Here is a 15,873-nt window from a genome sequence, read left to right as displayed (position 1 = left end):
ACCGAGTGAGCAACTCAACCACATATAAACCAATAAACCAATATCCATTCATTAGCAATCGGTAAATATGAAGAGATCACCACCATCATTGTCGTCGTCATCGACATCAACAGGACGAGAAATGGCATTGGATGATTACGAGAGTTTAAACTCTATCACCACTTTGGACACCCAGAGCAGCGATTCTTCCGATATCAGAGTTGCAGGGAGAGGGAAAGGAAGAGAGATGGAGATGGGTATTCAACAAACAGAATCGACTCCTGCATTTATAGGAAGAGAAAAGTCGCCTACTCCATCGATGTTGATGAGGAGAAGATCGGAAGAGAAATCTATGCGAAACGGGCAGACGGAAAGGACGAGATTTGAGGAAGCAAGGAGTGGGAATGGCAATAGGGGGAAGGGAGGGGAGAAGAAGGATGGGGTTAAGAGAAGACATTCGAGTAATGAACATGCTAATGTCTATACCGAGTAAGTTTTTCGAAAGGCTTTGATGTTGTTGATATTCTCGGCTAGCATCTTGATAGTCAAGCTTTCTGCAGCAATAACTTCCACATTGCCATGTGCTGACTTGGAGTAATAGGTGCGGAAGGCATTCAGACGATTGGCTATTCGGAGGATTCTCCGTCACAGATGCAGTGAAGAAGATTTGGCACAAGGATGGAAAAGATTCGGGATGAACTTTGAAAGAGTGGGCGCGGGCGATGGAAGGAAAGAAACAATAGCACAAAGAGTTGCGACAATCGAAGGAGCTACGTTGAAATGCTCCGTACACGTATCAGAATTGAACAGCCAGCATGTCGGCTGTGTTCAGGAGGAGAGAACCTCCGCGGCGTTTGTATTCTTGTCGGATTCCTATTAGGAAGGGATCTAGCTGGTATTGGTAACGGGAGGTTGTTTTACCCCTCGTGTTGTGTTGGAGAAGACGTGATGTATACGTAGAGCACCATGACAATTTGAAGAAGAGAGGAAAGTTTTGGTTCTGTCATATAGTTTATAATTCCAATTCGATAATTGGTCGACAATCCAAATCCCCATATATAATTCCATAATTGATGTTTATTAATGCAGTAAATTTTGGTGGAGTATCATAAATTTCACATGAACGCTAAACTTCCATTGACCATGACGCTAGACCCCAAGCCAATTGGCCCTAGGGAAAAAAGTTCAAAGCTTGAGAGGACCGAAATTTTGACTTCTAAGAATAATCGCAATTTTCAGTGAATCAAGTCATCCTCTGCGCTCTGCATTTTGAATTGGATTTTTTTAATGTTGAAATGCTCTAGGAATCTTTCAAGAGCTTTTATTTCAAAACCTTTACTATACAAATTTACCCCAATTCGATCCTATAACTTCTTCGCAATGACTCCATCAGCAGACCAAGGACCGGATCGCAAAAGAAAGCAACATCAAGGCGGCCGAGCTCCTAAAAGACAAAAGGCTTATAAACCAAAGCCAGTCAAGGAGGGATCATCTGAAGAAGTTTTAATAGCAGATGTGCGAGCATTGTTTGAGGCGCAGAAAATCTCCAATGCTTCTCAGGTCCCAATCGAAAATGGAAATCCCGAGTCTGCGAAGGTCGAAAATGGAGCAGAACAAGAGAAATCAGCATCTGCTGAAACAGCGCCTGTTGTGGCAGAGACTCAAGTAGAAGCAGCATTACCAGAGAGATTCACGGAGATCGAAGTCAAGGTTGTTGAGATATCATCCACAGGAGACGGACTTGCGCTTCACCCACCTACGAACAGAATATATGTTGTACCATTCAGTGTGCCAGGGGATATTGTAAAGGCAAAAGTCATTACACATTTTCCAAGAGACAATTACTCTTTAGCAGACTTTGTTTCCGTGGTTCAACCATCTCCTCTCCGAGATGACAGTCGAGTAAACTGCAAATACTTCAGCAAATGTTCCGGATGCCAATTCCAGATGTTAGATTATTCGGAGCAATTGAAACACAAGAAATCGATTGTTGAGAAGGCATACAAAAATTTCTCACAACTTCCATCGGAACTAGTACCAGCTATTTTGGATACTATTGGAAGTCCATTACAATACGAATATCGCACGAAGCTTACTCCACATTTTGACGGACCACCAGGTTATAGGAGTAGGTCAAACAGGAGGAGTGATATCAAAGCTGCTTTTGATAAGGTTCCAGAAATTGGATTTATGCAAAAAGGGAAACGGGCAACATTGGATATTGAGGATTGTCCAATCGGAACAGACGCAGTAAGAATGGGAATGAAGGTTGAGAGGAAAAGAGTTGCAGAGGAACTCCATAAATACCAACGAGGAGCTACGATTTTATTACGAGAGAGCACCAAGAGGATTTACAAAGGCGATGCGGAATACCAAGAAGACATGGAAACACCACCTAACACCATTAAAGTCACGACTCCCGAGTACACTGATCTGAAAACTTGCATTACGGATAACAAAGGGGAATCGACAGAGTACATTGACAAATTCCTTTTTACCAGCATTGCGGGTTCTTTCTTCCAAAACAACAATTCTATTCTTCCCGTTTTCACCCAATACATTCGAGACCATGCTTTACCACCTCCAGGATCCTACTCCCCAGACCTACCAAAAATCCAATACTTAATCGATGCGTATTCCGGCTCCGGACTCTTCACCATTACACTCTCATCTCTGTTCAAATCCTCAACCGGAATAGATATCTCAGACGCCTCCATCATATCTGCTCGTCGCAACGCCGAACTCAATAAATTAGATGCATCAAGATGCAGTTTCATGGCAGCAGATGCACCAAAACTCTTCAAACAAGTCACTTATCCTAGAGATGAAACGGTGGTAGTCATTGATCCTCCGAGAAAAGGATGCGATGAAAGTTTCTTGAGTCAGTTGTTGAAATTTGGACCGAGAAGAGTAGTCTATGTCAGTTGTAATGTCCATACGCAAGCGAGAGATGTGGGGGTTTTGGTTAATGGAAGCGAGGTGGGAGTTAGATACGAGATTGAGAGTTTGAGGGGTTTCGACTTTTTCCCACAGACAGGGCATGTGGAGGGGGTGGCGGTGCTCAGCAGAGTTGATGGGGAAGTCAAGGGTGGAGATGCGGAGATGGTTGACGGCAAAGAGGAAGTGGCTAAAGAAGAACCGGCCGAACCCGAACCAGCCAAGGAGGAACCGGTTTCGAATGAGGTCAAGATGTCAGAATAGAAATTGAGTTCCCTAAACGGACTTTCTGCCTATACCTTTAGAAGGCTAGATCTTGATATTCGACTTGATTTTCAGAATATACTATCAACCAATCAAAATATTTTCAAACATTTATTTACTTCCTTGCTTGATTTCTTACTTGCTTGTCCGCCAAGCTGCTCAAATAACCTCCTTCCAAATCCAAGTTCTTCAAAATATATCTCTAATCTCCCCGCATATATTGTGGAAACTCCACTCCACTCCGCCTCCACTCTGGCAATACTTCGTTACGTCTACCTAACATCAGCCGATAGGAGGAATAATTGTTATCTTTTTTATCTCATCGCATCTCGTGTTGTATTGCTGAGAAATTCAAAATTGTGGGATCGTGGGATTGTCAGATCTTGGATTGTTACATTGCATGCATGGTCTGCTGAGTGGTGGAGGTAAGAAGTAAGAGGTGAGAGGTGAAGGTGAGAGGAAAATACAGGATTTTATGGAGTATATGCATGCTGAAGGGATTGAGCTCGGGAGATTTCGTAACGGCAATGCGTATGTATCTTCTGGGCAGTGCTGTGCTTGTGCGTGTGGATATGGGGATGAGAGAATGAAGGGGGGCCTAGGATAGATTGGAGGTTGAGGTTGGGGTGGAGTGGGGATATAGATGGGGAGGATAGGAACTTAAATGGAAGGTGAAAGGTAGAGATTGGAAATTGGAAGTTGGGGGTTACTCATTGGGCTGGAGGGGATTGATATTGGAAAGTTGAAAGTTGGTAATGCAATGTGGATTTGGAGGATGGTTGATATATGTATATAGATAGCATCAGCTAGTTCATTGATTCGCTGGAGGCACCTCCGAAAATGAATTCATTACAGTCATCTTTTTGTCTGAATAACCCGAGTACTGAGGGGTTTTAAATGAACCAAAAAAAAAAAGAAAAAGACGCAAAAGTGGAATGAGGAATGAAGAGGAACTGGAGGGGGTAGGAAATATATGAAAACCTGAATGATAATCAATTTGCTAGAATATTACCTGGAACTCTTTTCCGTGTGTGAGTATGAGTTAGATATCATATGACAATGCGATATCAAAGTTGAAGGACTGAATTGCAATTTGAGTGATGGAAGAACCAGACTACAAAATGACATTCATGACTTCCCTTCTTTTCCGTCGCTCGACCTCGTCAAAACCCCTCCATTAAACCCTAACCCTCTGATCGCTTTCTCACACAGTGAGATCATTTCAAGATTACACATTCACCTACTCATCAATTTCTATTCTCATCATCAACCTCCAAATCTAATCCCAAACTCTAAACCCTAAAACCCCATGAAATACACGTTTTCTGCCATTCTGCCATATCCCCCCTCCCTACCTACTGGATTTCATATTCTCTATCAACCCCAGTGCATCCTCGTCTCGTACAAACATACACACACAATCCGACATGCAATGCAGACATGCAAAAGTAATGCATTGCGCACGTCCTTCTTTCTCCTTCCTTCTATCCTTTTCCTCCCGCCATATAGATGAATGAATGAGTATACTACACAGTATACACTATATAATATGTAACATGCATCCCGTAACATGCCGTGATATGCAACTCGTGAATCTCGAAACGTACGGGCAGAGAGGAAGGATGCTCATGTAGTATGTACTTACAATACTCGTAGACTCCAAGCCTCGTCGTACTTGTTTGCAATACTTCGCATCTCAACTCGTAAAACTCACATGTATACATTACATAAAGTATGTGGATGGGTATTCTACGGCCAAATACTCGTGGGACTCACTCGGAGGAAATACCTACTGTACTCTGTGTTTACCTGGTGACTTGAATACAAATGCGAATGCGCGGTGCATGCAGCACGCAGTGGAATAGTGGAGTGGAGTGGAGGAATACATATATACAAGAGAGAGAAAATGCAGTGTAGATCCAGAAATATCCGTTTGTACCCTTTTCATGCTATTCTTTGTTTCTGTAAAGTGCGGATGAGGATGATGGGGAGGAAGATCATTGTGAGCATGGCGATCATGATGGGGTGGCAAGAATTGATCACTGGATGGAAGCTTGGCTCTTTTAGGGGAGGTTGGATTAGCTAGAATGGATGGCCTCTGGATGTGAAACTGGAAGATCTTTGGAAGGCTAGAAGTCGTGTACTCACTCCTTCAATGGTGATCATTATTGTATTGAGTCATGAATCTTGATGATAGCTAGGAGAAGGAAGGTCGAACCTTTAACTTACGCCGCATGCGTTGGATTTGGAAATTTACGATGGAATGTAGCGTATAATTTAGAGCATCTAATACCAGTCATACCTCCTAGCTTTCCTCTGCCTACCAACCACCCATCAACACACTCAGCTCAGCATGCAAACTTCCTCAAATGTTTCTCTCCCATCCTCTGCACCCAAAGAGCCACACCTTGGCCCTTCCTTAAAACCCGCAAAACAGCATAGCCCCTCACCTTGTGCAATACCTCTTCATCCATTACTTCCCCAATAGCAACTTTAGGAGCTTTCAACTTCTCGGGACAATATTCATGTATGTACTTTAACGTACAGTACAAACTCCGAAGCAAGTACCTATGACATGTGCATATTCACATATCGCCTAAACACATGTATGTATTATGTACTCTTACGCGGGAAGAAATTGACACACGACATTCCTCCCAGGTAAGTAAAACTAAGGTTAAAGTTACCTCTCCAAATGGTTCGCATTCATGGTGAAACACAGATGTACGAAGGGCCTAGTTCCTGCACTCAAGGTATCCACACTGTGGATCACTGGTACTCTATACATAATACTAGTCTACAATACTAGCAGCTTGGCTCGAGAACACACCTACATACACACATACATACATACATACATACATACATACATACATGATCAAACTTCAACTTCCAAGTACTTGATATGAATATGCAAAGAAGAAAATTTTTCGCCTGTCTGCCCGCTCCTGCTGGGTCCTCAACAGTCAGCTTCGAGAAGCATGTGGAGATTAGGTAGTTCTCTCAAACCGGAGAGGGGCTATTTTGATAAATTTGTGCAAGCTTGGAAAGTGGTCGGTACATTGTGGAGTTGCTTGGAGGGGCAGCGCGTGATACTGTACATATATTGTACAGATACCTCTAAGGCTCGAGAGTGGATAACAACTTTGTAGCTCACACCCACGGGAATAATGTATAAGCTGGTACTGGAAGGTAGGTAGCTACGACATGATACATGCCCCTCATTCCTCTTACCAAACGGCAGAAAAAAAAAGCACAAAAGTTTCATTCAAGGCAATGAGAATGAGAAGGATGATAGATTAGTGGGATGAAAGGTTGGATGTACAACATATCTTGCAGTAGTTCCAAAAGCTTACTTTTCAAAACACACTACTTATGTAGAGAAGCCCAACGCGGCTCAATTTTGCCCAGTCTACTTGTATTTTTGTATGAGAAAGCTTGTGATTTTATTATTTTTCTTGGTATCTAGACAATGAAAGCGCATGAACGAAGTACTACTCATGTTACAAACACTTTTGAATAATAATTTGATGCAGGTTTTATGTATGAAGGGTCGAGACTAAGAAATTTCGTCCGAACAACTTGCAAATATGAGGTCGGGGAGGAAGGAACAGGTTGCCATGCAAGTGGATAAAGAAAAACAGTAGATAAAAAAATGGCAGAATTCGTGCAGGGAGGGAAGAGTGGAGTAGAGGGGTAGAAAAGGCTGACTCTGAAATTCAATTTATTACATTGGTACAACATGTTAAATTAATTATACACCACAGGAATGAAATTTCGCTCATTCAACTATTATACTCAAAATAGATGGTTGTGATTTGTGGGTTAGGGTTTGAGTAGATGGTAAGTGTGGTTTCGCTACATTACGCCTGTTGAGCTACAACATTCGCGAACTCTCTCGGCGAGGGTAGTTGAGGCGATTAAACAGATATCTTCTAATTTGAAATTGAAATTGAAATTGCCTCAAGCCTCAACGTTCCAAACCCAACCCAGACGTTGTGATTTTGTGGTAATCACATACGTTGATGTTGTGGGAGTCAAGGTTAACTCGCCGACGTTGACGAATTCACATTTGACGAAACAAATTCATTCGTTGTGTTGTGTGATTTGAATGTGAGTCATTAGTTGTCGCTACAGTCTGTAAGTTATTGAGCTTAGCCACACGAAGTTTGTCTGACGGAGGTGTGCCAGATGTGTCACCTCAGAGGTGACAGGTGAAGATGTCACAAGTATCATAATAGTATTGGGTATTGAGAACTGGTGATGGTGATGAGATGAGATGACGATTAGTTGTACAACCCCAATTTGCCTTACCTAGGCAATCTTTAGACAGAGTGGAATAGACGCTCCGGGATTTGTGTGATAACAACTGGGGAATTTGGGAATTCTAATTCGAACCTTGGAAACCTATCATTGTGATAGCGACAGTATAACAACGTACTATTCGTGAGACCAAGCGGGTGATGCGACAGTGATGAAGTCCAATATGTGATAGGGCTTTAGATAAGATGAGATGAGATCCAACCATACGAACCAATCATTTTATTCACACATTCCCATAGATCACCCATAGATCACCCTAAAACTCCCCGTCACATCAAAACCACTCACTCATCTCGTACATGTTAGAAATTCACCTATCCCATCGATATGTAACATGTAACCCCAAAATTCCTATTCGGTAAATCGCCGACGAATAAGAAAATTCGATATCTCAAACTATTACCATCCATTTCATACACACATACGAATGTTGGAGATAATCCCAAGACTTTTCTTCACCGTCTCTTATTAACCCGACATCGACTCAGCATCAAGTTAACAACGTTGCATTTGGTTCTTGGGCGCTGATGACTTTGCACAGTAAAAATCCTACTGGGGACAATTCTCGTAAAAGCCATGTATGCGATTTGCTGATTGATGAAATCGAGGATGATTATTATTACTTTACTAGGCAGAACTTCAATGTGTTGTACTCCCTCCTATTTCTGTCTTCCAGCTCGCCAACTGGCCAACTCGTCGCAAAGGAGCAGGAGGTTTTCGTCTTCGGGAGCATTTCGGTATTTAATACAAGGTTTTGAGTTTTTTGAGTTCATTATACATTCCAAGCTTGGAAGAAGGATTCGATAGGGAAGACCTGAGTTTTATCGCGGGTTTCTTGTTCGTGGGGTTTCTTTACGAAATGTCTTACTTCTAAAAGTTGGAAATTCGTTCTAGAAGAAGTGGATAGAATGGATGAAGCGGAGAACTCGAGCTGATAAATCCTTATCCGTTTCTTATCCGTGTTTCTTATCCTTGAACTCTTATCCTCGTTATCCTCGTTATCGTTGTTATCCTCGTTATCCTTCCTTTCCGTCATTGGCGCGGGAGATCACATTCACATCGTCGGGTAGACCTAGGTAAGATCTACTTACATAACACACATTATTACACATATGTGTTTTCATTGGTGATGTGACTTGAACTCGGGCTTCCACAGGACTCAAGAGTAGAGGAATGAAACAAATAGACTCGAGTCTCGAGGTCAAAGATTATCACAAGATCTACATTCATATGGTTGATCTGTTCTGGCCCCGCGATATACGGGGTAGATATGGGGGAACACTTCTTGAACGAATCTGAAACGGCATATTCAAAAGCATGTGTTGTTTTCTTTTGATTCAGCCAGCAGACCTCTACGCATATCAAACCAAGCCTATTGTACATAGATACATACTATTTCTTGATCCGACCGTTTTGTGGCTAATGTGCGTATGGACCCTTAAAACTTAGACCAAAATCAGGGAATGCACCGCGGAACAAGAAAAAAATCTAATCCCTTAGACTTGACAATTCCCCGAAAAGCTTCCGACGAGGCAAAACTTGAAATCAAGATCTGTGTATCAAAAAGAATTGATGCCATCAAAGTAGGTTATTTTTGCGAAAATACGAGTCATATTCAAAACGTAGCAAAAGGAAAAAAAAAAGAAATATATAAAAAAGGACGCTCGTTCGCACTCGTCAAAGCACATACCCGTAACCGGTCGGACCGTTCAATTTGCGGAGGCGAGGCACCGAACACCCTACGGTATCTGGCATATGTATGATGAAGGAGACGAAACGAGGATATTGAGGAGTTGAGACGGGAACCCGGGTGATATATGAAAATGGGAAAGTGCAGGAAATATAATGAATGCAAATCTTACCGGCTTCATTTACCTTGTTTCCGGCTTGAGTTGAGATTTCATGCTGAAAGCGTTGACGACATCCATGCTTTGAGTTGTATTTTGAGTCTTGTCAGTTCTTGACTGATCTTAACTCAAGTCAGCTGGAAAATGATTCTCCGGCATTGAACTGTCATGTCAAATATCGAACTCTAAGACCCTGAAAATCCACGATTAACGAAAATAGTCATCTATCGATACATATCACCACTATCAACACTATCAACACTATCAATACTCGAATACTAAAGCGGAAGGCTTGCGGAGCGAAACCGCAGATTCGAGAAATAAGGTTGCAGTGAAGATACGGGATAGGAATTTGTGAACGATAATCAAAGTTTTATGCAAGGTAGATCAATGAAAAACAGAGCGGTGAAAGACGTTGCTTGACGCGAGCAAGATGAATAGAGCACTTCCGATAGGTCTTGTACTCTTTGGCGTGGGGTAGCTACGCTGAAATGCTTCACCGTGTTACCTCTGAACTGTTGACCGAATGGAGATGAACGATCTAGGCAAATTATTCACTTTTGTTCCGGTAGGGGGATTTGGCGGTCAGGTCAATTAAATTCCTGAAGTAAGACCCAATTGATTATCACCGATTGGGTTATATATTCTTGTCTAGACGATACGTGATGGAAATATTCGCGATGAAGGGGTACTTCTGAGAAGCGAGAATGGTTGGTGGATATATCTGTGCTCTCAACATAAAGGCCCCGTTGAGTACTACCGTTACCATGAGAATAAGTACTCTTGTAGTTTAGTTCACAACATGAATAAGGAAAAATTTAAAATGTTTCAAACTTTCAAGTATTACTCCGTGGTTTTAGTTTGGGCTTCTCGTTGCCCAAACTCATGGCCAAAGTTCTAGTCCTCATCTCTTTTGACATTTTCCCTTGCTTTTTTTCTTTTGGCATATACATGGTAATGAGAATGCCCATGAAATGCCCCATAGTGCCCACCAAAAGGCCCTTTCTTGAAGTTTCTTCCTTCATATGCCCCGCGCACATGCTTCCTTCCATCGAGTTTCTAGTTTATGATCTGTGATCAGTAGCCATAATTATCAAAGTAATCTTATACACCTGGTAAGGCGAACCGAATATGTGTGCGCACCAACGAAACCGGCAAAATTATGGATATACTGCTAAGGCTAAATCTAATTCCCCATTGCATATCTCCCCGTCCCCGTCTGTCCATGCCCATAAAATTGTCAGAGTCAGTAGTCCAGCCCAGTCGTGCCCCGTTCATCCATCATTTCTCAGTCACCGCCTTGAAAACTCTTACTTTCAGACGGGAAGAATACATGACACTGGCGAACTAAACAGGTAATCTCCTTGTTTGTTGCAACGTGTTTCTGCCTTCCGGAATTACTAAAAGCCACAGATCCATTTTGCCCCTACACCGCGCGTGGGGAACTAGGTTTCTTTCAATTTTTCTCCATGTTGCAAAAATTATGCGTAAGTGTTGTAAAAAAAAAGTAAACAAGGATTGGAATGAAAACATGGCAGCCCACCGCTCCCCAAATGCAAGTAAAATGTTCGTTCGCGACTCAGGCCTGCTTCCGGGAGGGGTCTATCATATATGATTCATTCCAAAGGACGTACATAATTTTTTTTTCGTGTTTGACTACATATAATTTTATATGGTAACGCTACGCTGTACTTTGGTACCTACATACAATTATTATTATTTACGACATATCCCAACGCATGCACCACAGCACAACGGAAAGGAATAAAGCAAACCTACCTGAGCTAAATCCTGCATACACAACAAAAAAACAAAACGAACAGACAAAATTTGATATTGATATAACAACGGAATTCTCGTTTCATCCATCATCATCATCATTCTCGAATCCAGATCCAAAAAGTTATATTACTTGCTGATATCCGCCTCCCTCAAACCAACTATTTTCAGAATACAAAGTTTAATACCTCCACTACCAACAATAACAACTACTTACTCATTCTGACCTCATCAAATCTCATATTGTTACATCCGAAGCTCACTCATCATCCCTCGATTACTATCTACTACCACGTTTACCATCCCTCAAGCCTTTTTCTCCAGACCCCGAGATACTCCGGACTATATTTATATATAAGCGGAGTTTTCCCGTTCGATCCATCATCCCTTCTTATAAATACTGGGGCTGAGTAAACTACCGAGCTGGCGAATTTTCTACGACTTTGACATCCATTATCGCATATCGATACGGTACTTTGCAGGGCTGACGCTAGACTTATCGTTACACTTCCAAAACGAGTCATTGCACACCAACAGTGTAACTCGATACCGAGATTCCTTTGGTGCAGATTACGAACGGGCTTTCAGGTGTTTAGGCTCCGAACTGACTCGGTCTGAAAATATCTAAGGAATATTTCCGTGTGGAATATTTAGAGTGATTCATATTTATATCTCGAATCGACCCCGGATTTTTTTTGATACTTCAGACTTAACTCTGAAACGATAAATTTATTCAAACACATACAACTATACAAATACAAACAAGTCAAAATGTATTTCTCATACACACCATCTCCACCCTCAACAAGTTACAGCACCTCCGCAATGGAAATTCCCTCCTCCTCCAGCTCGCGTCCACAATCTCCTTCATGTGCCTACCCATCCTGGCCTCGACGCTCCTCCATGAACTCTAGCGATTCTATCGATGCCCAAACCCAAAACTACTCATACACCTCCTCTGCATTCTCCGACGAAGAGCTTTCATGTGGACTCTACACTTCTGTCTTTGAAGAAGAAGATTGTTCACCACTCGCCACACCCAATGTTCGTTCTCCCTCTGGATCGATGTGCGAACCTCAATACGTCGTTGTCGATAACGCAGCACTCATGAGAGAGTTAATCGCACAACACGCTGCTGAGAAGGCAAAGAAGAGAGAAAAGGCAGCTGAGAAGAGCAAGAAGAAGCATGGATCTTCTTCCAGAAAGTCAAGACACAGCTCTGGCGCACACTCAAGCAAACACATGACACCCATCTCCGAGGTTGGTGAATGAAAGACTAGTTTGAACATGTTCTTAGGATAGGATCTTTTTTCTGGTAAGTTCCCTATCTACCAATCCTTGATATCGAGTTTGGAATACAGTAACTAATTATTATGAATAGATCAGAATATTTTATACCCAATAGATAGATACACTAGATAGATATCATCAGTTTCAACAGGCGACTTTCGAAACGAACAGATTATAGAAGGAATGATAAAGGCAACTCCATGTCATAACCACCGAGCTGCATCTTGCGCACCGCTTATCTCGTCAACTCAAACGACTGCCGGGATTCGGATGCAAGGGAGATTGGATAGGAGACATAATGGAATGGGATGCGATACCCTGATGGGTTTCGCTTGGGATATGGCAAACATGCATGGATAGGATAGGATAGGATAGGATAGGGCATCTCTTCACCGGGAAGATTGATGATGGAATCTGGGATAGGGCGCATAGCGATGATGGTGAAATCAGGCACCTCAAGCATGCATTGGATTTACTTATGAAACAGACATGGCATAGGATGACCGGCGGGACTGGCTTGGATGGATTCTGATTTTGGGACAGCACGTGTTTACATTCTTGAAATGATACGGAACGCATGGATAGGATGGATTTCTTTTGTTTATTGATGATTGATGATTGATGATGAATATACCCCAGGGAAGTCGAAGGATAGGAAAGGAGGGAGAAGTCGTTAAGCATTCGCTTAAGTTGTTAGTGTATTGGGGATGCTAGTTAGTTTAGTTGTAGATCACTATGATCTCTTGATTGGAATGAATTAAATTCTACTTTCAGAACTTGAGCTTACTCTCTCTATCTTGTGCTCTGAATTTGTGTGATGGTTGCGGTATTGCCTGTTATACATGTATGATGTTGAGTTGATTATAGCTTGGTGTTGGTAGAGTCTTTCACGTGAAGGTTGTTATGAGAAGTCATGTGTACCTGAAATGTTTCTCATCAAAAATCATCATGTCACTCCACTGTTCCACTGACAGTAGCACGAGATATCAAGAGACACTAACACAGATTAGTTAGACTGATTGGCTGAATATCCTTCGAAGCTGGACAAGTATCGTGAACATCAAAACACAGCTGTTGATCCGCCACCCCATTCAGCTGACAACTGCTTCTTCCATCCAATCTCTAACATATATCACAAAAGCATTGAAGTTGCAAATCTCGCTTTCAGTCCTAAATATCGAAGCAAGAGATCAACTTCTCAAAATTGAAGTGACGCTCCGCTAGGCCACTGCCGTGGAGGCTTTTTCGCTTCGCTCTATCCTAACACACTAAGAGGGTTTCTGAATCTTCAACATCAAGTCGGTTATTATTATTTGATTCTAGTTATACATATATGTGTATGTGTGTCTTTGTTTAAGATAAATTGGCATATCCCTCAGGTAGTGGATATGATAAAATAGCTAAAGGAACTCCCTAGATACAGGAAAGAAATCGGTTCGACACGCAAGTTATGTATGATCTACATGCTGTCTTGCTGTTTAATACATTCAAAATTCAACTCTCGAGTGATCATCGGGTTGAAAGCTACGAAGTTTATATTTTACTATTGTGAAATACAATCTGACTTGATAATTCCCTACTGTATTTTGAATACTTGGTATTTAGCCAGGTAATTCTCTTGCGCCGTTCTCTAGTTTCTCTTGCATTTTCATGTATCAATATAAAAGTAACAATGTTCTCTTTATTCTAGGTAGTTGTCAGTCGAATTGATCCCTCAAGCCTCATGACAATATAAATGAAAATCTGGAATTGCGAGTAGACTAGCGGACCGACTGAGCAAAATCTCGACACCCAGATCTCTTCCCGAACACTCGAACACTCATGTACTAAAGGAATAGCGTTTAGACTTTGATCCTTCACCGTCGCATTCTATGACACAAACAAGCAAGCACTTCTAACTGTCGCAATGGCAAGACATGAAACCATGCATGATCTTCTCAGGATCCTCCTATGTTGTAATTGCTGGAGAACAAATGCCGGGCTTGTGTTGCGCAAGGCGAAAATAAGATGGAGGAGCAAATGAGAGCCAGAAGAGGATCGAGATATAATTTCCTACTTTAGATCTATAATTTCGATGGAATCTTGTAATGTATGAATATTGCATCACGCCTTCGAATATCAAAGCGCCAAAGAGATGAGAGATGGATTTCTCGAACTGGAGATTATGCGAATAGGAGAGACTTAGTACAAACCCATTTCCCGAGGGTGGTGTGGAGAACTATAATCCAGGTACATCTACTTGTGTGTGTGGAGAAAAACGCTTGCACTACTGTACACCCTACTCCAAGTAGCTTCGCTCACTGGATAAAGCATACTTAATGGATCGAACCGACGGATTGGTAAATTAAGCCTGGATGAAATGCAGTGTGTGATGGATTTGGAATTGAACGAGACAGGGGAAGAAAAGAGGGTGTGGTGAACTTAGTAGGACCGAGGAAAACAAGGTGTGGCTGCAACGTTGCTGAAGGTTTCGAATTTAAAGATCTTGGGGGCGGGCTGTCAACTTAAATGAAAATAAAGGATGGAGGAATAAATACCGAGATGAAGAAATGAGTCTAGTCTCACTTGCCGTGCCGCATGATAAGTCAGAGATATGAGGATTTGGCGATGCACGAGATGGTGGCAGTGTTAGTTAATTTTTGCGTGCCCTTTTCTATACCGAGGATTAACGTTCTTGGTCGGATCCCATCCGAAGCGTTGAAGATCATGAGCCACGATGTATGTGCCTCAATTGTACAGTTCGTTTTGTACGTGCTGTTCTATTGTAAGCTTTGATTCTCGAGGATTCTGATACGAAATCTTGTGCAATCTATTACTGGCAAGAATTGGTGAGTAGGATTGGTTGTATTCAAGCTTAGCTGGTTACCGAATTCGGTGTCGCCATAAGGAAAATGACGGAGCAGCTCAGGAAAGAAGCTCGGGAGTCGTTAAGGAACTAGACCTTCTCCACCCCCGCCGGTATCTTTCCCCGTAGACTAAGCAATGATATTGAATCTTAACAAGCTGGGATAACACAAGCGATGCCAAGTATCAGACTGTCCCAAACCATCAATGGATAAATCGGAATTCGACGTGGTCTGGTTCAAATACATATATTCATCACTTCTGTAATTCTATCACCAAATACTTACCAGTAGGAAGCAGTGCCTTGGGTTGGGTATGCAGTTGAATGCTGGGCAGGGCGAAGGCTTGATTTGATCAGACCTGTTGACCGGTACTTTGAAGTTAATCCGAAATCGCTTTCGAGTAACTACCTAGGTATCTATTAATCGAAACCCTAGGCTTACAAATTATGCGTGCACGCTTCTCAACATGGAGATACGACATGGTTAAGATTCCTAGTTGCTATTTCTATATGTTTCATACTGTACAAATATATCATCATACATCAGAAGAGGCGGTATATATCGTTTCGTACCGTTTCGACCTGTTCTTCGACCAGTGGGGGCTAGAA

The 15,873-nt window shown here is 42.0% G+C and overlaps 6 protein-coding genes across 6 annotated transcripts; 4 read left to right on the top strand and 2 right to left on the bottom strand.

Annotated features, from left to right (window-relative positions):
• Nucleotides 1–67: 67 nt before the first annotated feature.
• On the top strand, nt 68–677 carry Bfra_009646 (uncharacterized protein; the record flags this gene model as incomplete). The annotated part of the gene is made up of 2 exons (XM_037339987.1): nt 68–468; nt 581–677. 2 exons carry the CDS (start codon nt 68–70, stop codon nt 675–677), a joined length of 498 nt encoding a protein of 165 aa, XP_037189210.1.
• A 682-nt stretch (nt 678–1,359) lies between these two features.
• Nucleotides 1,360–3,180, top strand: Bfra_009645 (putative trna (uracil-5-)-methyltransferase protein; the record flags this gene model as incomplete). Its single annotated transcript, XM_037339986.1, has 1 exon — nt 1,360–3,180. One exon carries the CDS (start codon nt 1,360–1,362, stop codon nt 3,178–3,180), a length of 1,821 nt encoding a protein of 606 aa, XP_037189209.1.
• Nucleotides 3,181–8,275: 5,095 nt separating this feature from the next.
• Nucleotides 8,276–8,605, bottom strand: Bfra_009644 (uncharacterized protein; the record flags this gene model as incomplete). The annotated part of the gene is made up of 2 exons (XM_037339985.1): nt 8,276–8,528; nt 8,595–8,605. The coding sequence occupies 2 exons, from the start codon at nt 8,603–8,605 to the stop codon at nt 8,276–8,278; spliced, it is 264 nt and encodes an 87-aa protein (XP_037189208.1).
• Nucleotides 8,606–8,820: 215 nt separating this feature from the next.
• Bfra_009643 (uncharacterized protein) lies at nt 8,821–9,708 on the top strand (the record flags this gene model as incomplete). The annotated part of the gene is made up of 3 exons (XM_037339984.1): nt 8,821–8,880; nt 8,964–9,260; nt 9,571–9,708. The coding sequence occupies 3 exons, from the start codon at nt 8,821–8,823 to the stop codon at nt 9,706–9,708; spliced, it is 495 nt and encodes a 164-aa protein (XP_037189207.1).
• Nucleotides 9,709–9,987: 279 nt separating this feature from the next.
• On the bottom strand, nt 9,988–10,402 carry Bfra_009642 (uncharacterized protein; the record flags this gene model as incomplete). The annotated part of the gene is made up of 2 exons (XM_037339983.1): nt 9,988–10,106; nt 10,198–10,402. The coding sequence occupies 2 exons, from the start codon at nt 10,400–10,402 to the stop codon at nt 9,988–9,990; spliced, it is 324 nt and encodes a 107-aa protein (XP_037189206.1).
• A 1,498-nt stretch (nt 10,403–11,900) lies between these two features.
• Bfra_009641 (uncharacterized protein) lies at nt 11,901–12,401 on the top strand (the record flags this gene model as incomplete). The annotated part of the gene is made up of 1 exon (XM_037339982.1): nt 11,901–12,401. One exon carries the CDS (start codon nt 11,901–11,903, stop codon nt 12,399–12,401), a length of 501 nt encoding a protein of 166 aa, XP_037189205.1.
• Between the last annotated feature and the right edge of the window lie 3,472 nt (nt 12,402–15,873).

This window comes from Botrytis fragariae (assembly GCF_013461495.1).
Source record: "Botrytis fragariae strain BVB16 chromosome Unknown tig00000163, whole genome shotgun sequence".
NCBI lineage: Eukaryota > Fungi > Ascomycota > Leotiomycetes > Helotiales > Sclerotiniaceae > Botrytis > Botrytis fragariae.
The sequence above is the reverse complement of the archived record's forward strand: the minus strand, read 5'-3'. Positions and strand labels throughout refer to the sequence as shown.